The 24,640-nt window shown below is 37.5% G+C and overlaps 1 protein-coding gene across 2 annotated transcripts in view; it reads left to right on the top strand.

The window, feature by feature from the left end:
- MACO1 (macoilin 1) overlaps positions 1 to 24,640 on the top strand; it is a 62,870-nt gene that overhangs the window by 6,000 nt on the left and 32,230 nt on the right. For both annotated transcript variants that reach the window (XM_087728312.1, XM_087728311.1), the window contains exons 2-5: positions 15,051 to 15,192; positions 16,783 to 16,909; positions 19,619 to 19,742; positions 20,588 to 20,766. In XM_087728312.1, coding sequence (XP_087584438.1) covers positions 15,051 to 15,192; positions 16,783 to 16,909; positions 19,619 to 19,742; positions 20,588 to 20,766 — 572 coding nt within the window. The remainder of the gene's footprint in view (positions 1 to 15,050; positions 15,193 to 16,782; positions 16,910 to 19,618; positions 19,743 to 20,587; positions 20,767 to 24,640) is intronic.

Below are 24,640 nucleotides of genomic sequence, written 5' to 3'. Positions count from 1 at the left end.
ATTATTTGTTATTCAGCAATGTAGATTTCACTTTTAAAAGGTTTTATCAAATCATAGTTAATCAGGGTTTCCCTTCCTCCCCAAAATTCTTTCCATTTAAAAAAATGAAATGATAATTTGGGTATCAAATAAACAAATGCATTCTTCTATATTGAAGGGCCGCTGTGGCTCAGTGGCTAAGACACTGAGCTTGTTGATCAGAAATGTCGGTGGTTCAAATCCCTAGCGCCATATAATGGAGCGAGCTCCCATTACTTGTCCCAGCTTCTGCCAACCTAGCAGTTTGAAAGCATGTAAAAATGCAAGTAGAAAAATAGTGACCACCTTTGGTGGGAAGGTAACAGCGTTCCATACGCCTTCGGCATTTAGTCATGCCAGCCACATGACCACTGAGACGTCTTTGGACAGCGCTGGCTCTTCGGCTTTGAAATGGAGATTAGTACTGCTCCTTACCAGATTTTTAAATTGTGTAATTCCAACATTGCTGATGCAGCCCTGTATTCATTTTTTGGGAGAGGATCTTTATATTTTTATACAGAGGTCAGTTATCAGATCAGTTAACTTTTCATTATTTCTCAAATTAAGGAGAATCAAACAAAAGTACAGTAGGTTGTGGTCATGGTGGTCTTTGGACTTATAGACCTGCTTTCAAATATACTTTGCTATGAAATTTTTATCATTTGATTAGGGTTTTTTTTTTGCAACAGGAAGTGTAAGTGGTGAGACATAGCAGTATCTAAATTGGAAAGGCACCACACTTATATGTAGTAGGAGATTCTTTGAGCAAGGACTACTTTCGTATAGGATGAGTTCTGCTTTGATTTTGCATGAAATGTTCATGTTGTATTTGTGCCCAGGCTATTATGATCATACACAATTCTGTATTACAAAGAGGCAGATCCGTTAAGTTAAATCAGGCAAAATGAGAGAGATGGGTGGTTAAGAAATGCAAAATATAAATAAATACAATCAAAGCTATGGAATCAATGTTATATTGTAAAAAACCCAAAAACCCATGACATTATAAGCTATAACATATTGAAGTCTAAAGCTTATCCACAACCATTTCAAGGACTGATTATGCTCATGATAATGATAGCTTTTTTTCTGCACAAAAATACTAAACGATGCACCTCAAATGGATAGTCCAGAAGGTTGTACATGTGAGGTTTTGAACCTGGTTTTCTGAGAACAGTAATCAATAACAGTGTTAGAGAGATAAGGACAGTTACAGATCTGATCTTACATCATGTCCATAGGCTCTTCCGTGTTAAAGTACTGGTAACCACAATTACCACTAGGCATGTTGCAACAGTTATGTTGCAATTGTTGCAACAATTGTATTTCCAATTGTTGTTTAATCGTTACTTTCTAAGTATCAAATACAAGATATGCTTTAAACTGTGGGTGTAATTAGGGCAACAGAATACCAGACTAATGAAGAATAATTATAAAGGTATTCTTTGCTAAGACTTAAGCTTGCTTAATGATGATTGTTAATACTATCTTCAGCAAAGCCACTAAATTCTGGATCTATTTTTTAAGGTGGAGTTTTCTTGATGTTCGTTTGGCACAGGGTTATTTCTTTGATATAAGAAAATGGGAGGAATATTGAGTTTAGCTATATGGCTAAAAGATTCTTGAAGAGAAATTGCAAGTGTTCAGAAAGAACTGTGGAGCAGATTGTTGAAAATCATAGGCTGTGATAATGTACTGATTCTATTTATAGTACACTTGGCCTCTGTATGTAGTGGGTAGTAGGTAGAAGCAAATGAATGTAGAATAGATATTACCATATTGTGAAAAGCCTTTTATGGGTAATATTAAAGCATTGGGATTCCTGCACTGATCTCAATGCAGAGTGCAATTCTGAGCCTTTCCGAGTACATGGCTTTATAATTTAATTTGGATTAATATGTTTTCCAGTCTAGGAGCCTACTCAAGTTGGGTCACAGAATCAAGAAATCATCTTAGTGCTGCAGATCTGGAAATCAGGTGCCACTTTGGAGAGATGCCACTCTAAATTTCCTTAGTTCTAAAGGGAGGAATGGCCCAGCCAGACTGTGTGATAACACAGACGTTTTTGGCGGAGTGCCTTGGCAAGAAAATTGAAAAAAATCTAAGTGGTTGGCTTTGAAATGTCTTGCACAGCTGTTCATACTTTCTTACTCCTCGTCTGGCCATTTTTGGTCATCTCTGATTCTGTGGCTAGAATAAAGCACATGAGCTGCTGCATGGCAATCACTTGCCAAGTAGTATGTTTTTTTGTAAAAACATTTTTTTGGATCTTGATTGCTTGGGCTAGTGCCATGATGGCGAACTTATGGCATGTATGCCAGAGGTGGCACACAGTGCGTACTTGGTCCAGAAAAGGTTAGCCATCACTGGACTAGTGTCTTGGTTTCTCTTAAGCACTGAATATACATCTACTCTATAGCAGTACTGTCAAATGTACTGGCTGAGGAATTATGGGAGTTGAAGACCACACACCTTAAAGATGCTGAGGCTGCGAAACCTTGCTCTGAAGTATTCATCTAGATTGATGAATAAATGCAGTTCAGAAATGATAAAATGTTCCCATTTGAATAGAGCTAAAATGTTATGGGAACATTCTTCTGAATTTACAAGACAATTCTAGAGCACATTAGTTATGTCAGTTGCATCTCAACTGCTTTGTTTCAGAAAAAATAATAATGGGATGCCAAAGTTTTGATTCTTGTCTTCAATTCTTTCAGTCCCATGTGTGTCTTCAAAAATAGAGAATCAGACTGCTTTATCTGAACTGTTACCTTTTTTTTAATGCTGTACTTCTGTCAAGAAAACAACATCAATGTGGACATGTAGGCCTCAGAGATAAAGTACAGCAAGGAGGCCTTATTTTTTGTTTTTACCAATAGCTTTTGTAGGTATATCTTGCTGACACGTTATAAATTGCTTTGTAAAATAACGGTTTAGCAATGGAAATACAGGTAGTCCTCGGCTTATGATCACAATGGAGCCCAAAATTTCTTTTGCTAAGTGAGACAGTTAAGTGAATTTTGCCCCATTTTGCAACCTTTCTTGCTAGAGTTATTAAGTGAATCACTGCACTTATTAAGTTAGTAGCACAGTGAAGTGAATCTGGCTTTCCCATTGACTTTGCTTGTCAGAAGTTTATCACATGACCCGGGGGGATTCTGCAATGCTTGTAAGTGTAGAAAACAGTCATTCACCATTTTTTCCAGTGCTGTTGTAACTTTGAATGATCACTAAAGGAAGACATAAGTCGAAGACTATCTGCATTTTTTAAAAAAATTATATCACCCATCCTAGCTTTGTAAGTTACAGTTTTAGGAAAAAGATGCAAGAACTGTATTTTTCGGAGTATAAGACACACCTTTTTTTCTCAAAAAAGAGGGTGAAAATCCGGGTGCGTCATATACACGGAATACAGCATTTTTGGCCTACCGAAAACCTGTCCCCTTTGCAAAAATGGACATGCAGAGGGTTTGGAAGGCTTCTGACTTGCCTTGGAGCAGCAGCAGATTTGATGTACTCACACTGTAGCTGCACTTCAAATGCAGGCCACATCGCAGGCGAAGTAGTGTGATGAGCTTGTGTTGAAAGCCATAAGAGAATCCTTCTTTCCTTGTCACAACTGGACACATGCCCACAAGAATCTCTGTGTAATGAATAGTTTCTTTCCTAAGGAATCCCTTTAGAGCAGAGCAAATAGGAACGATAAGCCCTTAGGGTTGGCAGTGGCAAAGCAGATGGAGTTCCAAATTCTTCTAGTAGAATTTAAGAAGTTGCATTAGTTATATGGTTTCTAATAAGGTGCATGCAAAAATGAAACAACAGAAAAACAAGTAAAAACTGCCCATTTAAATAGAGTGTTATTCAAGATTGTCCAGGATTTTGAAATAGATCATTAATATGGTGTTTCTTTGCTAGCGTATATAGGATTGGTAATCCTAGCTTCAATTGTACTCATAAATAATCTTTTGTACGGTGATGCTTATAGTTACTGCCTCCATTTTCTTCAACTTGCTAAACATTCCCTATTCTTTGGGGACAGAAATTTCTATGGTGAAAGAATGGGAGCCTATTTTCCAATGTTTCATGGTTGCTTACATTAAGTTGTAGGTCAAGAATGAAAAACTTTTGGTCTATGAGGAATTGAACAAGTTCCTGTCTCTTTTATATCCCTGGTGCTAGTTTTCCCCATAGAGAAAAGAGTGGAGCAAAGTAGATATGTCCTTGCAAACACACCAGTTTACAATCTGTGTAGATGCCAATATAGATGGGTCTTTCCTTGCGTAAAAAAATATTCTTCTGCCCCACACTCCTGTAAACATAATTCAGCATCTATTTTATGCTAATCTTTGCCTTCAGAATAAGCACGTGATATAGTTCTGCAGGTAGTGTGATTTCAGAATGCAGGTAATCCATGAGGCAAATTGGGATACCCTAATATATTAGCATGTCATAAGGCAAGGGTGTCAAACTCAAGGCCTGGGGGGGATGGATCCAGTCTGCCGGGTGCTTAGATGTGGCCCACGGAGCTGCCCTGGAAACAGTGAACGGTTCATGGTGCCTCTGCCAGCAAAAACAGAGTTTAGGAGGGCCGCCATTTTCGCTGGCAGAGCACTCGGGCTGCTACAGGCACCCCCGCCACGAGTGATGCCAAGCTGACCATGCCCCCTGGCCATGCCCTCCCCATCCCCCCAAGGTCAAACACAACCATGATGTGACCCTCAATGAAATCAAGTTTTACACCCACTGCCATAAGGAACTTTGTAGCCTCACCTTCTTTCAGGGATCAATGACAGTTTGCCATAGCCATCTCACTACAGCCAACTCACCATGGCCAGCTTGCTGCAGCCAACTCGCCACAGGACAACTTACCATGCCCAACTCACCACAGGAAACTTGCAAATATCAAAGAAAGGGTGGAGTAGACTAATTTAATTTAATTTAAATATTTTTAAATTTATTTTAAATAATTAAATTGAATTGTTAAATTGTCCTATGGTGAGTCTCCTATGGCGAGTTGGTCATGGCAAATTGTCCTACAGCAAGTTGGCCATGGTGTCTTGGCTGCAGCTAGTTGGCCATGGAGAGTTGGCTGTGGTGAGTTGTCCCATTTTGTCTTTCAAACCAGTTGGGATTTTCAACATACTTATGGCCTGAAAGGATGCCATCTGGAGGATAATACGCCATGTGTCTTTTCTGAATGCATTATTGTTGGAGAATAATTCTCTACAGTGTCTAAATTTGCTTTCTTAATGCCACATCTGATATGCAGTTGTGCTCTGGTAGGAGCTTATAAACAACCACACCCTTATGGGAATTAAGAATTGCCTCAAGGAAGACCCGAGAGGAGCCTGGCAAAAGCTTGCTCAGTATCCAACTCCCCCTGTGGCCACAAATAACTATCATGTGTGAAAGGAAGTGGTGGATAAAAAAAATGCTAATAGATAGTAACATCTGTGCCTTACTGGCAAATCTGCTTTGATGTGAGATGACTGCTTCTTTTGTTCAGTAGCTTTATACTGCAGAAATTTTAGTGACTAATAATACATAATGCAGTGAATATTGGTAAATACTAAAATATCCTTTCATGGATTATTTTTTATATTAGATTATTCCACTCCCACCACATCTTTGCATTTATTTAAAACCTGACATATAATTACATTCTTCTTGCTTGTTGTAGAACCTTTTGTATATAGCAAAGTGTGTTTGTGGCAAAACTGCAATTTATTTGACTTTTGTTGAGTAGAACATAATTATTTCCATTTCTTTGTCAAATAGACATGTTTGTTTTAGAATGGCTTAATGCCATTTGATACGTATTTCTCCCTGGCTCTTTATTTTTCCTTGATCTGTGATTTTTAATGTTTATATTTGAAAAAAAAGATGTCTTAGGATCCTTAACTTTTGATTTCAAATATGATGAATGGTTCTGTTGTATATCTTTGTTATTGTGCAGGTAGTAGTGCTTAATGACTAGCTCTGTCAGGTTTAATTGCAAAAGAAGTTCAGATTTTATTTCCATTCCTCTGTCATATATCATGAAATATGTATTGCAGATCATTGGACAATTTGCTTCCTTCACAAATGAAGCATCCATCCTTCTAACATTAGCATTTTCCATGAAGCCTAGAAAATCTAGATAGAATGTCATCACAGCAGTTCCCGACAGCTCTGGTTGCTTCTTGGCAAACGGAATTTGTCCATAAGCAAAGAATCTTGTTCAATAATTTTTCTTGAGCCTGTTAGAAAATTCCATGCTTTGGCTTACTCATTTTCATTGTTTCCTTTATGTAAACCTGTCTGTCAGTTACTTATTCTGTTCCGGTGTTTTTCACACTCAACAGCTTTAAAATTTATGGATTTCAACTACTCAGATTCCCTGCCAAGCCTGTTGGATTGGGAATTCTGGGAATTGGATGTCTAAATATTTTAAAATTGTGGAGGTTGGTAAATACTGTTGTATAAGGAGAAAATATGGAGATTAACTTGTTAATTAGTCTGTTACATATCTGGTGAACACCTCACTTTTCTTCCCAGAATTCAATGTGACAAAAGTATATCTGCTTCCTCCAGAAGTTTTATACCACCACGCTTTGAGGTCAGTTGGGCTAATGACCAATGCAAATCATTTGGTGAGCTTCTTTCAGGAGGAACCTCCTGGGCCTCTGCAAACCTAGTCCCACTGTACTAGCTCAACTACAGGTAATTCTCAACTTACAACCACAATTGAGCCCAACATTTATGTTGCTAAGAGAGAAATTTGTTAAATGAGATTTGCCCCATTTTACGACTTTTCTTGCCACAGTTATTAAATGAATCGCTGCAGATGTGAAGGTGGCAAAAAGTGATCACTTGACCCTGGGTCACTGCAACCATCATAAATGTGAGTCAGCTGTCAAGCATCTGTATGTAAATCATGTGACTATGGGGATGCTGCAACAGCCGTTAAATGTGAAAAATGGTCACTTTTTTCAGTGCCATTGTAACTTTGAATAGTCACTAAGCGAATTGTTGTAAGTCAAGGACTACCTATTATACTCTTTTTGGTAAAATAGGCCTGCCTCTCCCATGGGAGGGAGTGGTTCTTTTATTGGTGTTTCCATCTTTCCATCAACCATTAACTAAAAAGACACACATTCATTCATATCACTGTGACCATGTTTCAGTAATATGACAAGTCATTTTATGGCTTATTGACAAACAAGCAGAATAGCTAAACGATTGTGGGGGACTGGATGTGTGGTTTAATTTGTCATTCAGAAAAAAGATGCTAATAACAAGGAACAGCCAGAAAGCAAGTTGAGAGTACTGCACATTATTGAGATAGTTGAACAAAATCTTCTCCCTATTTTGATGTTAGAAAATGCCTGGAAATTTTAAGGATAAATCTTAACTTCTGTCCAAAACCTATTAGTAACCACGTCCACAAACATTTGCTAACTTGCAAAATCCTTCACCAGCTTTCTGGGGGCTGGCAGAGGAGATACTTGGTATATTTCTGTCTTGGATGTAGGAAGAGCTCTTTCCTTTGGCAGCTCACTTATTTCTCTGCTCATTAAAGAGAAAGGTAGCTCTTTCATTCATCCTCTGCCACCTGTTCACCCATCTGTATAGAATTACCTGAACTTTTTTTTTTTTTTTTTTGGTACCTTCAGGTCATTCCTGACTTCGTCAACTGCCTGGACAAGTCTATGCACTTTTCTTGGCAAGACTTTTGGAAGTAGTTTACCATTGTCTTTTTCTTAGGAAAAACAGGGACTGGCCTAAAGTTATTGTACAAAGCAATAGCAATAGCAGTAGACTTATATACCGCTTCATAGGGCTTTCAGCCCTCTCTAAGCGGTTTACAGAGAGTCAGCATATTGCCCCCAACAATCTGGGTCCTCATTTTACCCATCTCGGAAGGATGGAAGGCTGAGTCAACCCTGAGCCGGTGAGATTTGAACCGCTGAACTGCTGATCTAGCAGTAGCCTGCAGTGCTGCATTTAACCACTGTGCCACCAAGCCCAAAGAAGGTTTTATGCTAGAAGGGCCGGACTAGAACTTGTCTCCCATTGTGTAGCCAGATGCCTTAAAGCTTAAACCATTACACCAAACTGGCTCTCTCCATGCGTTTACCCACATCAACTTATTCACTTTATTTATCAGGCTAATGTTTTTTATGCCCTTTTTCTAAACCTGGATGTATAGCCAATTTTTGTATGAAATAACTTGGTTGATTAACATGACAACAAACTAAAGATGAAATCAAAATTGGAACTGAACAGGTTTTGGCCATGTTTAAATTTTCCCACAGAATTTATTCATCTCCTTTTCAATAAGGGTTAAGTGTTTCTAATAATGAACAAATATTTATTAAGAGAATAAACTGACCATATTGGAGATTCAGTAATGTTTTTATAATTAAATAAGTAACTGCATTAATAGAAGACAACTTCAAATTATGGTGGAATGCTTCCTACATTAAAAACAGGGAGTGGTTAGATTCCGTTAACTAGAAGCCTACTTCCTCATGGTACTTCAATAATGTTAAATATATTTTTATACTGTTTTCCATTCCATTTTAAAAGAATTTGCAATGAAAGTAATAAATATTAAAATAGAACATTATGCCATTTTGTCTCAAAGATTGGAAATGAACTTCATGACATTGTAAATAAAAAGTAAATGCAAAGATCAGGAGTACCGTAGTATTGTTTCTTTATGTAAAACTTTTCTGCTTCCTGATGCAGTTGATTTTTAAAAATTAATTAGACCTACTGTTGGGAATATTTATTTGCTGCTGAATATAATACCCCTTATTGTAGTAGATAATATACTCTGAAATTTGTGTTCCTTGGAGACTATCCTAAGCTAGTGTTTCTCAACATCAACAACTTTAAGATGTGCAGACTTCAATGCCTAGAATGCCAGCTGGGGAATTCTGGGAATTGAAATCCACACATCTTAAAACTGCTGAAACTGAGAAACATTGTCCTAAGCATTTTCCTTTGAGAAAAATTACCTTTAGGGTACTGATTAGATGTTATGGGCAAGCCAAGTTGGAATAGGTGAAGTTTGTACAATAACACAAACTTCACGTCTGTTCTTTCTGCGTGCATTTTTCTTACAATATATCTGGCCTAAGATCAGTCATTTTAATAAAAATGAAGAAAATTAACTGCAATCTAATCTATCCATCAGAAGCTTACATTAATATTTGCTGATAGATACTAGCCCTGCAGCTTTTCTTTCTGCAATGAGAGAATACAGCATTTCAATTTCAGCTGTTCATGTGTTCTAAGGGAAGAAAGTTTAAATCCAGCTACTTTTTGACTTTGATGTTCTGAAAAAGCATTACACTGAGTGCTGTTTTTAGGAACAGTTTCTATAACACAGAGTTTACAATATCAAGTTTGTAATTCAGCAATAATTCCAGTATAAGAGAAAGGTTTTATCTTGCCAAAGAAGCCTTAGAGCAGAATTTGTAGGTTTTGATATTATTCTTATTAAATAACAGCTTCCTATAGGAATGGAAATTCCCTATGCTTTTATTTGCTACATAACAGTTTTCATTTTTGCAGATAGATGCTTTTGTATGGCTCTCTAACTTCCATATTTGATCCATACCTACACTATCCAGTATTTCTGTACTCTGTCTTTGTTTTCTCTTGCATTCCCAATGAAATAATCAATATTTAAAGCATTATTTGTTTAAATTTCACCACTGAAGGTAATTGATTCTGTAAACATGAGCATGACAGATTGGAAAAGTTTGCTGGATTAATTCTAATGTAATGCCCAGGGAGACAGACAGAAACTGTTTCCATCATTGACCAATTAAAATACATTCAGTTAAACAAAGCATAGTTAACCCCTAATTTTAAGGATTGTTGGCAACCATTTGTGGGCAAAACTTAGACATAATGTAGCAGAATTTTGCTACTTTTAGAGAAATAGAGTTGTCCTAGTTATCTAACAAATAATGCAAGTAAAAATTATTGGCGTGCCCAGGAAATTTAGTTTAAAAAGGGGTAATCAACAGGTGGTGAATGTCCCTGTAGAACTGACAATACAAAATAACATGTGCTAGGGTTTCTATGGCACCTGTGTCACAGGGGCAGTATCAAGTTTCAAAAAGGGTTTTCTCATATTTCCCTTCCAAAACAACTGGAGAAAATATACCCCAATCAAGGAATTATCAAGACAAACAAGCTGACAGTAAACAACAACCTATTCAAGGAGCCACCAAGCCTCATACCAGCATGACAAGACTAGCCACTATTATATAAACAGAGAGTGCTTCCTTTTAGCACTGATGATGTTACTTAGTTAGGTAATGAAATGTCTGCAAGAAATCAACAAAGCTCATAGCACCAAGGACCCCCCCCCCCCACAGAAAATATTAAATTGGGCTAAAGATAAGGCATACCTGAATTTGGAGACTGTGATATAATATAAATATGAAGGTGGTTTAGGTGCTTAGTTTATAATTATTACAAGTATACAATTAAATTACAACCCTATATCTAAGATCCTTTGCCTTAATATTGATCTAGCTTGATCTAGCTTTAAAGTAAACATGGCATCACTGGAAAACCCATTTTATATGCCAAGACATGGTTTTGGGGGTTATATGAATGGCCGTACTCTTGCTCACGCCATCCTCTACTTTGCGTTAATTCTTGATTTTCAGCTCTCCGGGTCTCCAGATCTCAGCCTGCAATCTCAACTACGGTTTGTTAAAGAGAGGAAATTATATGAGGATAGAGAGCATTAATGCTTTATGTTTGATTGGATCTGCTAATGCTAAGTGCTACATCTGTGATTCGGTATTGCTATTACAGCATGTTTCTTGCTGGTTTAGTGTCTTGACCTGAGGTCATAAATTGAGTGAGATGATGCTTTTTGAGATGTAATTGGATAGGTTAAGAATCTTAACTTCATAATTCCCTTGATAGTGACTTCATAGGGCAGTATTGTGGCATAGAAAAAGAACTGAAGAAAGGAAATCCCTGATTTCTTTCTGGGATCGTAGATGTAAGGAGATTTTCTTCTGTTTTCTCTTCATTTCCAACATTCTCACATTTCCTTCTTGTTTCCTTTACTCTGTTTTGGTTAAATGTATATAGAGGCAAATAGCACTTTATCAGGCTCTTGGCTTTTTCTCTTTATCTCCTATGCAAATTTCTTCTCACTTTTTGGCTTTGCTTTTGCTATGAAGATGCAGTTTACTGGCATTGCCCTCAAATGTTGTTCCAATCTATCTCTATAAAGACAATCCTAATACACAGGGATTCCCTTTTCTATGGTATAATCTGCATTGCATATAAAGCCCAGTCTGGGTTTTTAAAAATGTTTGAAATAGTAATTTCTCCCCTCTTTTGGGACAAATACAGTATATGGAACATAAATGTTTACAATTTCATCACTCTCTTTCATATGTGTTATATAGTCATCTTTAAAATAAATTACTTCATTGTATTTATGAGGGTATTTGTCTTCATTTTCAGGGTATGATTACTTTGGAAGTGAAGAAAATGCATGGACCCAATATTCTTTCATTTAAAGGATCCGTAATATTAATTTTGCAGTAACTTTCATTTCATTAACATTTAAGTTTGCCTTAATTCATTTAGTCATCTATTTTACTAGATGGAGGCTTATTTCTGAAGATTGTAATTGGGAACAGAAATCTAAAGCATTTGCTGTTGTAGTAAATGTTTAGTGATATATACATATAATATATATTATACTATATAGTATACTACGGTGTTTATTATATAGTAAATATTTTAACAATCTTGAGCAATTATGCCAATAATTCTAATCATGTATATAAATTATTATTCTGTTAGAGATTCCAGCATGTGCATTATCTTTTATGCTATAAACAGAAAGTAAAAAAAAACTATGGGGAAGAGTGTTTTCATCTATTATTCAAGGATAATCAGCATTTGAATGGTCAGGAAAACTTGTTTTATAACAGATAAATACTTTAAAATATTTTATTCAGCTTTTGAAATTGACAACATTGCTTTATGGGGATTGTCTGAAATGTTTTTAGTCATATGAAATAATCTTCTTAAGATACTCATATGAACTAAACTGAACAATCTGTCTGGTAAGAAAGTCCCATCAGATGGAAGGGGTGTTTTCTGGTTTAGAGGATTTGGCGTGGCGGGGGGAGGGGATTGTATGTGTATATGTATTTGTTTGCTTGTTATTTTTTGATCAGTGTTAACTCCTGGTGACTCCCTAAACCAGTTCCTACAGTTTTCTTAGCAATATTTTCACCAATGGTCATTGCTTTTTCTCTAGGGCTAAGAGGCAGGGATTAGCACTAGTCCAAAGTTATTTATCTGGCTTTATGCTAAGGCAGGACAAGAACTCACAGTCCCCCAGGTTCTAGCTTGTTGCTTTTAATCGTATACCACACTGTCCTTTCTGTTAATGGTGATACTACAGTGACACTACAAGACTGCTGTGTTTCATAAATGACTTCTTTTTTTTTTTCATTTGAAGCCTATTTGAATAATGTCATGATCCTTTAAAAAAACAAAAACAGAGGTCTAGAAATTTCTCAAAGCTGTCACAATCTTCAGGTTCAGACACCGGCAATGCATGCATCACTCTTGTCCTTCAGTGGCAGGAACAGTTCACCAAACAGTTCTTGTTTCAGTTCACAAATTCAATATTTCTGTGTTAATTTTCAACAAATAGCGAATCCATGCAAAAACCACCACTTACTTGAGCTAGTATACAAACAATAGTTTGCTATGAGATGGTTTGCTGTGAGATCCACCTGGCTGTGCTTTGCTGTGTACTCAGACGCTGTCTTTTATAGGGCTAAGTCACCAGCAATAGCCTGCTTTCTGTTGTATGTAAACTAGATCAGTATAAATACTCCTGAACTGTGAACTGAAGAAGGCTGTAGAAAACAAATGGAGTAGGATGAAGGCTACTGAGCTAAACAAATGATCTATCCTGCAATAATGTCTCCATCTTGACTAAATTGAATCTCAGTTAAATGACTTTCAACCAATGCAGTACTACACTCAACCACTGATCAATAACATGCAGTACAGGGCCTCTTTTGAATTTGATGGAAATCAAGAGGAGAAAAAAATACTGAGTGTCATTTTTATGACAAATGGCACTTTAGCCCAAATGACCAGGTAACAGTGTCAAGTGATTTAATGTATGAGAATTAAAAGGGTATCCGTCAGATTCCAAAATTCTGTTGTCTTAAGGAGTCAAATAGAATTCCTCCATTCAGTTAGAAAATAAACCCATTTCTATAAGACTATTCTCATTTCCAACCTGTGCAGCTTAGCAGGAAACAGCACTGTCAATTATATCAAAGGTTACTGTCAGTTGTTGCAAAAATGCATAATCTGAGGCCAACACATGTTCCATGAAAAGCATGGCCTTAAGGCCCTGCCCAAATTTGTCACCAGTTTGTAATTTTTCATTTAACCCCAGGGGGGAAATATTAAATTTATCAGGTGTGAGGTAAAGTAAACACTTTTTAATCAAGATAGATGCCACATTTGTCATGATGTGATCATTTGTCCCAGCTTAGCCTATTTTTGGAACCCCCCAAATGCTCCTCAAAAATCAAATGTGGCTCTTGCTCTGAAAATGTTCCTTTGCTAGGAAAATTTACAAGTCTGCATTCCCACTGTTCTGGTGACAGAAGTCATTCCCCAAGGTGAATGTTATAGCTTCAGTTCCAGAACTCTGCTTGCAATCACCCTGAAGATGGATCATAAAAATCATATAAATTCTATAAGAATACTCACTGGCTCCCTGGGGTGAACTTGGAAAGTGAGCTTTGAGAAAAATATGTGATACTTAGTAAGTAATTCATAAATTAGTACAATGATAGGAGAAGCTGATTGTTAGGGGAAATGAAGTATTACAAGTAGCTGCCTATCCACTGAATTATTGATAATAAAAAAGAATCAATTCACATAATTTTGTAGTAGAAACTGGCAGTTTTTGATACAGAAAAAAATGTGAATTTAGGCATCTACAAATAAAGATGCACCCAAGTCTGATGAAATCAATACTGTTGGGCAGATACCTTAGCAAAGATAATGGCTCGCTTCCAACATCAACAGGGCTAAGCTCTTCCTGCCAATGAGAATGAAAAAGCAAATTTTCCTTTTGTAAGTTACTTACTGTCATGTGTAAATCAGAAACTCTGTCTCACATCTTACAAATAAGCCAAATATTGGAAGCCAAGGACACACCACTTCTAACTCCGATTTGTTAGAAAAACAAGCCAAGGCTAACAGGCACATTTAAAAAAAATTCCTTAATCAGAAAAGCAAGTGGAAACAGCCAAGCAGCAGGCAGCCCCATGATGTGGAAACCTAACCCCCAGATAATAGCTTTTACTCGAAAAGGAAGTTTGCTTTTAACAGACCCACCTCAGTGTAAGTTTTGTTGATTCTTCAATATCAAATAGACTATTTTTTATGCCTGCTACTGATTATCTGAGCATTTATCGGAACTGGGATATGTATTATATGCCACTAAACCATATAATTTCCGTCTGATTCAGTATAATCTGTATTTTGCATGGACTGCAAACGGAGCAAAATTTCAGCGTTTCTGCATCTTTGTGCAGAAGGCAAATAAAGGAGCATTGCAGATTGATATCACAGGACCATAATTCAAATTACAACTATGGCAGACATGCTTCATTTTGAAAGATGAAAGTGCTGAACGTTGAAGTTATTCTCCGGAGGGCAAAAACAGAACACAGGCACTTCTAAAAAAAGTTTTTAGAAGTTTTATTCCATCAGCTCTTTAAATGTCCCTTCTCTACTAACTGTCTATGTACTTTTGTTGCCTTTTGTGTAACACAGTGTAGATTTATGTTCGCAAATTTAAGTTATATAACTTTTTTTGTTTTTACTTGACCTTTCCTTCTGTGTTTATTAATACAGAGCCATATGTGCTTATTTTGAATAAGAAATGAAATCATCCTGCTACTTTGCCTACATGCAAAACTAGTGTTTTTTTCCTTCTTTCTTTTCAGTACTTTCCTGTATCTGAAGTTCCTGGTAGTTTGGGCTCTCGTGTTGGTGGCTGACTTTGTTTTGGAATTCAGATTTGAATATTTGTGGCCATTTTGGCTTTTCATCCGGAGTGTTTATGATTCCTTCAGATACCAGGGATTGGTATGTATAAATATAGAAAAACTACTTATCTGTTTATTATTACTAGCATTAGCATTAGTAGCTCTCCAATGTATCTCTCAGTTGGAGTCCTGTTTGATATATAGCTCTGAAAAAAATCTTTGCAAAAAGAGGAGGAGTGCTTGTCTCTATTTCCAGCTGCAGAACATTCCCTTCTGCTATCCTGGGTGCTGCTTTAATAAGGTCCCTTGCTGTTCAGAAGCAACTTTTATCCAAGGGTTGAGGGACTTCAAGGGGGTAAGGACTTCTGGTGTAAGCAGCTCTTTGGATTGCAGGCTTTGGATCTAATATATATTTTGAGAACACCAAGTAATATGAGACAAAAGGATGGGAAAAATACAGACAGACTGTCTCTCAATATCTAATAGTCATTTGTCTCATAGTTACCAAACATGGATAATACTGGATTATAATGGTCATTATAAGCAGAGAAATAACCTTTCGTATGTTGCAGACACGCTTAAGAGCACCGCAGCAAAAACATTTTAAAAGCGCATCTCTTTTGCCAGATTTCTAATAATAGAATAACAGAATAGGTTTATAGTTTTAACTTTTGGGAATTTAAAAAAAAGTTCGCATCCATGAAGATTTTCCTGGGTGGAAAGAGATAAATCAAATATATGGATTTTGGTTTAGCAAGAAACTTTATGCCTCTGGATAAAAAAAATCCTAATTGCTTATTGTCTTTCCCTTTTCTTTCAGTCAGCTTTTACGCAATAGCAATCTCTTTCTTTTTACACATTGTTCTATGAGTATAAATTGAATAATTGAAAATAAATAGATAATATTTAATCTGCTTAAAGGCCAGCATAAGATTTAAAAAATAATCAATAGGAATTTATCCAACTAGCATACTCTGGTTCAAATTGCTACCGTACTTACAATGCAGAGTAAATTTATCTAGCAATTGCCTTTGTGTTCTGAAAAATAAAAGCAGTGGCTCAGTTCATACAGAGCAATGTTTTTCAATCTTAGCCGCTTTAAGCTTTGTGGACTTCAACTCCCAGAATTCCCCAGCCAGTATAGTTGTTAAGATTGAGAAACACTGATAAAGACAGACCATGATTAAGATAAAGGAAAGATAATACTTAGGTTACATTTTTGCTCCTGTGTATACTAGAGTGAATCCCATTAAATTCATGTACATTATTTTCATGCAAGAACCTTGATAGATAAAACTTTTGTGGAATTCTTGTACTGTAGGTTAAAGGGTGCTTCTAGTCATTGGCTGAAACAAATTTGAATTAAAGACAACCATGCTACTCCAGCAAGTCATTCGATAAATTATACTGGCAAACATTCAGAATTCCATGTGAGACAAAATTAGGGGCATGACTAGTATTTACAAAAATGAAATTCTCTTCTATAAAGTTGCAATAAAATGTTAGCCATGAAATTATTATGAATAATTAGGGGGGAAATGCTGTTATATAGCTTTCTTGGTAAAATGTTGAGTCTTTGTAAGGATGGATGCAATTGCAATGCTTTCAGTGAAATCTGTTCACTATTTTTAAAAAAGCCTAATGAACTTTCTCCTTTTCCTCTTCTCTCCAACCCTTCGATTCTCTTTAGGCATTTTCAGTATTTTTCGTTTGTGTAGCATTCACATCAAATATCATATGTCTGCTATTCATACCAATACAGTGGTTGTTTTTTGCTGCCAGCACATATGTTTGGGTACAGTATGTCTGGCATACGGGTAAGTCTTCCTATTTATTTCACTGCCTATTTAAATCTCAGAACAAGTTGTAAAATAATAATCGTTCTGTTTTTGTCTTAAAAAATCACATGTGGTCCCTGTTAAATTGCTCTCCCATTTGCCAATGACACCAGGTTTACTCTTGAAATCTCATTACAGGTACTCCTTGACTTACAACCGTCATTTAATGACCATTTAAAGTTATAATGTCACTGAGAAAAGTGACTGTTTTTCACGAACATTGCAGCATCCCTGTAATCACATGATCAAAATTTGGACACTTGGCCACCGGCTCGTCTTTATGACGGTTGCAGTATCCTGGGGTCATGTTATCTCCTTTTGCGACCTTCTGATAAGCAAAGTCACTGGGTAAACCAGATTCACTTAACAACCATGTTACTAATTTAAGAACTACAGTGATTCACTTAAATGACATGAGGAAAGTCGTAAAATGGAGCAAATTTATTTAGCAAATTTCTCACTTAACAATAGCAATTTTGAGCTCAGTTGTGGTCATAGGTTACCTTACAGGTATTTCACAGTCTAAAATATAGAAGCTCTCTTCCAAATTATGCGTAAGGTGGTGAACCTATTCGTGCACCTTATTTCTTTGTAAAATATCTTTAGTGAATGAATGTAATAGTGTTTTGGGAGAAGCTATCGAGTCACTATTCATCCATGCTTTGGCAATAATTAACTATATCATCAAAACACACCCTACCTCATAATCCACCTAGGCTCCCCAAGAGCATGAAGCAAACTCTTAGTCCCAACAAAAACCTCTTTTATTAATTCACTATGAATTCTGGTCATTCACATCCAGCAAAGTCTTTCCAGGGAGGGTTTACAGTTACAGACCTTATTTGGCGTAGGGAGCTGCCAGGCCAATATCTGCAAAACTTGGCAAAGAGTCTCAGAGAGTCACTAACTAATTAGCAAACTAATTGTCTCCTGCAAACTCCCCTTTCTTCCCTCTTTTATTTCCTCTGGGAGGGGCCATTCATCGTCTGGCCTTACTCCCAAATTGACCCCTGTTCTTTAGTTTTGTTCCCTTCGTCTGGCAACTCTGTACATGTGCACACTGGGAACAGGCTCCAGCTGTTCGTCTGCCTCACTGATGTCTGACTCTGAAGGCAGCTGATAACTGTCAGATGGCTCTGGCCCCCTCTCTGCCTCTGACACAGAACCCTCATCAGAGCCTTCATTAGACTCCAGGACTGGCCCATATCCCTCCTCAACCTCCTCACTGTCCGAATCAGCTGCCAGCTCTGCTGGCCAGTGGTGGGCCACAACACCCTATAACTTGCAAGAGCAAAAGTAACAGAAGCCTGTAGTCTTCAAATTTAAAATGTTGATTGAGAATGTCAGATCTTATGTTTTGGGATTCAACCTAATGAATTGGAAATTGTGTGGGAAGCTCTGAAGTGTCTTGATGTTTAGAATTTTTGCAGGATTCTGGCTTTGTTTTTCTTCTTATCTTTAGGTAGTAAAGTTCATTATTAACCTTACAGTAAACCATCCTTTTGATCTCCAGAAAAGTTGAAATAACCGTCCCTAATTCCTAGCAGCCAAGGCCAAGGCTGGCTGGGTGTAATAGGGGTTAAATTGTGAATATATGATGACAGAGCCCAACAATGCAGGACATGAGCTTTGCCACAGAGAGGTTCAAAAGACTTTGTTTTGAATTAATGACAATTAGTTGTTAATGCTGCTTCTACATAGCTTTGCGTCTACTTGTTTTTTCACTGCATTCACTTAGTTCAAAGGGGGGAACTACTTTTATGACTTGTGCACTTCAACTCCCAGAATTCCTGAGCCTGAGGAATTCTGGGAGTTGAAGTTCACAGGTTATAAAAGGACCACAGTTCCCTACCCCTGACTTACCACATTTTCTGAACTATAAGACGCACCGGAGTATAAGACGCAACATGATTTTGAAGAGGTAAATTTTAAAAAAGTGTTTGCACTCTGCAGGCCTCCCAAACCCTCTGCATGCTTCATTTTTTTCCAACAACAACAAAAAAGGAAGGGGCATGCAGAGCTTTGGGGGACTTGCAAAAAAGGGCCAGTTTTTGCATTAAAAAAAGAGGGGGCATGCAGGCCTTTGGGAGACTCTTAGAGTGCTTCTGGGGGCTGGGGAGGAGGGGGAAGCAAAAAATGGGCCGTTTTTGCCCTCCCCAGCCCTCAGGAGCACTTTGCAAGCCTCCCAAACCTTCTGCACGTACATTTTTGCAGAGGGTGGGGTTTCAGTAAGACAAAAATGCTGTATTCAGTGTATAAGATGCACCCAGATTTTCACCCTCTTTTTTGAGGGAAAAAGGTGCGTCTTATACTCCCAAAAATACGATAGTTCTTTTAGCAATGTTTGTTTATCAATTGGATGACGCAATAAGGGGTTTTGCTCCTCAGCTGACTTATTGCAGAGCTTGTGTTGAAAGGCTATGATTGCCAAAGATCAGCCCACTGGCTTCTGGGCCCACGGGAGGACTGGAAACTTGATTTCCTAATCTCAGTCCAACCTCTTAACCCCCATGTCATTTTGAGTGTCTGTGCAAAGAACAGTAATGGATGTTAGCTTTCCTCAGTCATAGCATAGGTTTTCCCCCTTCCTAATTACCCATGCTATTTTAAGAAGTCTAATTTTCTTTTTCCCCCCCCTTTTTTTCTTTTTTTAATGTTGATGCTTGGCTTGTTTTCTGTTTCCAACAGAGAGAGGCGTGTGTTTACCAACAGTATCACTATGGATACTGTTTGTTTATATTGAAGCAGCAATCAGATTTAAGGATCTCAAAAATTTTCATGTAGACCTTTGTCGGCCTTTTGCTGCACACTGGTAAGTGCACATTCCAGTATTTTTCCTTCTCTTAAGCAATGCTTTGAAATACAGGCAGTCCTTGACTTACAACAGCTCGTTTAGTAACAATTCAGAGTTACAATGGCATGGCAAAGAGTGACTTATGATCATTTTTCTCACTCCATCATGGTCATATGATCAAAATTCAGATGCTTGGCAATTAGCATGCATTTATGATGGTTGCAGTGTCCTAGAGGTCATGTGATCACCTTGACAAAGACTGGCCCAAAATCACCTAGCCAATTTTTCATGCCTAAAATGAGACTAGAACTTACAGACTCCTGGTTTCTACGCCAACACCTTAATCACTGTACCAAACCGGCACTGTGGGTTATGCTGAGATTGTATAAGCCTCAAAAAAGTTCCGTTTCCAACCATGAGCAAAATGTGTAGCTGCAGGACTTTAGTTTTTACTCTGAATTCTATTATTTTAATTCATAGATATAATAAATGTAGAAAATTAATATATTACTCTATGTGTTTTGAAACACCCATTGGGAGAAATTATAAAATCTTTCAATAATTTCAACTGCGCCTTCCCAATATTTAAAAATGGATATTCTGTTTCTCACAACAGTGGAGACTTGGCAGCTAAGTTAAACAGCAGCCATACCAAGCTCTTAGGGAATATTCACTGAACTGGATCACTGAAAAGTGACTGAATATCTGTGTCTTTCTTCCTCTGTAGACAAGTGTGCTTCTAAGGATAATTCTTTGATATCTCCATTGTGATCTCACTTTGTCATATTCTAGAGTATTATATTAATTTGCTTAGATAATTCTGTCTTAATTAATAAAGACTGTGTTGTTTTTTCCCCCTCAAGTATTGGATACCCTGTTGTGACTTTGGGCTTTGGCTTCAAAAGTTATGTCAGCTATAAAATGCGATTGCGAAAACAAAAGGAAGTGCAGAAAGAAAATGAATTTTACATGCAACTCCTTCAGCAGGCATTACCGCCTGAACAACAGATGCTACAAAGGCAAGAAAGAGAAGCAGAAGAAGGTAGGTTCATAACACAGAATTTGGGTAGAAGTAATAGTTTGCAGCAAAAGTGCTTTTCTCAAGAGGCAACTGGACTTTTCGCTTCTCATTCAAGAAGAAGCTGAAGAAGTTTCTTGGATGAGAAACAAAACATCTTCAAAGAAAAAACAGAAAGTTCAGTTGCCTCTTGAAAAAAGCATCTTTGAGACAACTATGACCTGGATGACTGAGAATCTCCATAGACATAATGGCTTGCAGATTTGAAAACCATCTTGTGAATCAATGGTACATTCCCCCCTTCTCTTTAAATCCAAACCATGGCTTCTTCAGTCAGGGAACCACAGCACAGTTTATACCAGTGATGACTAACCTTTTTGTCTTCGTGTGCCAAAAGTGCCAATGCACATGCAACAGCACACGTGTGCGTGCAACAGCGAGTGTGTGCCCACACCACAATGCAATGCGTGCATGACCCCCTGCGCATGCATGCATTACACACACACCCCGTGCTCCCCCTGCCCTATTGTGGGCCTAGCAGGTTGGAACCTGACCCACATGCATGCACGCACATCTCCCGCATGCGCAGCAGAGACCTGAAAATCAGCTGGCAGTGGGAGGTGCACGTGCATGCGTGCCATAGGTTCACCATCATGGGTTTATATTAAAGCTCCCCCCCCCCCAATATAGTCTGCAAGTGCAGAGTTTCTTTTGATGCATTTCATTTGCCCTTCTCTCCAAGGAGCACAGGTTGAATCTTTGGTCATGCCTCAGGATAAGTAAAGGTACATGATTCATTTTTCCTAGGAGAAACATCTGCCTTCTCTCTCTCTCTCTCTCTCTCTCTCTCTCTCTCTCTCTCTCTCTCTCTCTCTCTCTCTCTCTCTCTCTCTCTCTCTCTCTTTCTCTTTCTCTCTCTCTCTCTCTCTCTCTCTCTCCCTCCCTCCCTCCCTCCCTCCCTCTCTCTCCCTCCCTCTCCCTCCCTCCCTCCCTCCCTCCCTCTCCCTGTCTCTCTCTCTGTCTTCTTTTTTTTCCTTGAAGCTGACAAGCTTTTAAAGGGATGGGATTACCTATGAGTAAACGTCCTATTTCTGGAATCCTCTAGATAGTGATCAATATTACAATATTGTGTGTCCTTTGCCTAGAACTTCATGCATTTCTCTAAATAATTAAGGTCACAACATTATTTACTATGATAATGTTACTATTGATCTCCGAAATCTTGCATCCTCTGTGCCATTGCTGATTCTGCAACTCTAGTAACTTATCTGTTAATTATTTACTTATTAAACAAAGTTATATGATTGCCAACTCATATATGGTGACTCTGGGTGGAATACAGCAGCAAAAAGCCACAATTTAAATCCACCAGGTTCCTCTTTCACCACCCCCACCCCCACAACTTAGCTACAGTTAGTACCAACTAAACACATGTTTACAGCATGTTCTTCAGCGGTTTCTAATCCAAACATCCTTGGAAGATGAATGGAACATACCAGACTTCCCCAGGTTTAGTATGTGTCATACTAACCACTGAGCTGCGATGGCACAGTGGTTAGAAAGGAGTATTGCAGGCTACTTCTGCTGACTGCCGACTGCCAGCAGTTTGGCAATTTGAGTCTCACCAGGCCCAGATTCACTCAGCCTTCTATCCTTCCAAGGTGGGTAAAATGAGGATCCAGATTGTTAATATGCTGATTCTTTAAACAGCTTAGAGAGGGCTGTAAAGCACTGTGAAGCAGTATATAAGTCTAAGTGCTATTGTTATTGCTATTGTTGCTAGTGGTTAGGCCTTCCAAATTGTCTTGTCAAATTTTGAGGCTTTTCCCCCCCCCTCCATTTTGTTCACTAGGAGATTTTATACTGCTAGATGATCTTAATTCTGAGTTTCCTCCTCTTGATTTGTTTGAACTCCATGTCTTTTCTTGAATATCACCATTCACCCTTTAAAACACACTTTGCCCTTTCATTGCTGGGAATTTTTGCCCAAACTATATTCAAATACATATCATATCTTAGCAGTTGATATCTCTACTCCAGATTAAGTATTACCTTGGTACACAATCAGTAAGTACAGTAGGTATGTAAATCTTTCCAGTCAGTGAGTTGCGCTGCTCCCTTTTTTTCCTTTTCAGTTTGCAGAGTCGCAGAAGAGGGACAAAACTGATTCTATGCCACTTTTGTAAATGTGATTTCATCTGCTGCTCTTTTCTAGATTCTTAAGGATAAAAGATAATAGTTTCATACAGTGGTTAAGGGACCAGGTTAGAAAGTGAGAGAGTGTGAATTCTAACCCCACTGATAGGCACAGAGCTAGTTGGGTGATATTGGGCCAGTCATTCTCTCTCAGCCTAGAAGAAGGCAACGGCAAACCACTTCAAAAAATGCTGCCAAAAATATTCAGGGCCCAGAAGTCAACATTGACTTGAAGATACTAAAAAAGAGAGAGAGGCTAAAGAGCAGAAGAGAACTTTTTAGTTATACATTTGTAGAATATTTTACCAGTGTTCAAGAATAATAAATAATGTTGTTACTGTTAATAAGGACGGATGTATTTCCTTACACAAATTTGTTAGATAATATTTTCTTTGAAATGTATTGTTTATTGTTTTCTGTGTGATTTTTTTTAAAAAATTCAGCATAATATGTCTTTCTGAATGCCATAGATCTTCACACAGGCCACATAGTGTAAATTCTAGCTTTGATGTCCAGGTTTCAGTCAGAACAGAGGTCTTCAAACTTGGCAACTTTAAGACTTGTGGACTTCCACTCCTATGCTGGCTGGAGAATTCTGTGAGTTGGAGTCCACAAGTCTTAAAGTTGCCAAGTTTGAAGACCTCTGAGTCAGAAGATTCTCAGACTTGTGTGCAAGGATAGGAACACTGTTACAAGGATAAAAAACACACACACATCAATTCAAAAAAGAAAGGGAGGCGGTTATTCTGATGGAGGGACAGGAAAGGAAAAGGTTCCTGATTCCTAGAATTTGGAATGAGAGGTATGAGAGCCCCAGACAGTTCACATTCTGTGTGTCACCAGTGAATTGGCGGGGGGGGGGGGAATTAATAACAATTAGAGTTCTCCATTTCTCAGGAGACATTAAAGACTAGTAAACCAATTCCTTTGTTAAACACATGGAGAGCATGTACATTTTATGACTTAATAACCTTTCACACTAAATTGTTTGATATTTATACATTAATCATATTCAGTGTACTAATTGAATGATGGTTGTGTATGCTCTTTGATAGTACAGAATGAAAAGAAATTTGGAAATAAATATCTGAACATAAATTAATGACCTGATCCTGTGTGGGGTATGTGGAGAGATTTCATCTATTACTTTCACTGGACTTTGCACTAATTAATAATTCTTAACTTGAGACTATTGACCAAAAAAAAGTTATATTTCGTATTATGAAATTGAAGTCATTTTTTTAATATTCAAAACAAGCAACTTTGCAGTGGATTTTAAGCAATGAACTTGTCGTATAGGTCATATTTAGTATTACCATACTGTGAAGAATAAAGGCTGAAATGTCTGTGAATATACCCATAGTGAATCTTTTGCTACTGGAGTATAGTTGTTTGCGGATGCTATGTAGCCTGTTTGTGACTGATTGTCCTATATTTATTGCAATATTCTAATAAAGTAAAATTAGCTTTGTTGGAGGCAATTTGAAAAGTATTTTTTAATCATAATTACAGAGTACGGGATATGGGTTAAGAAATATATTCCGTTGAAATGATATGCTTGGGTAACTGTGCTTGGTATTAAGCAGACTCCTATAGCTTTGTATGCCTTTGATTTAAATCAGATTAGAAAATTATGTTGCAAATACTTATTTTCTTAAAAAATTCTTTTTTTCTAAAAAAAAAAGTTTTTTGTGGATTACTT

The sequence above is a fragment of the Thamnophis sirtalis genome, unplaced genomic scaffold (genome assembly GCF_051295495.1).
Source record: "Thamnophis sirtalis isolate CommonGarterSnake01/CBP01778 unplaced genomic scaffold, rThaSir2_p1.2 scaffold_13, whole genome shotgun sequence".
Lineage (NCBI taxonomy): Eukaryota > Metazoa > Chordata > Lepidosauria > Squamata > Natricidae > Thamnophis > Thamnophis sirtalis.
The sequence above is the reverse complement of the archived record's forward strand: the minus strand, read 5'-3'. Positions and strand labels throughout refer to the sequence as shown.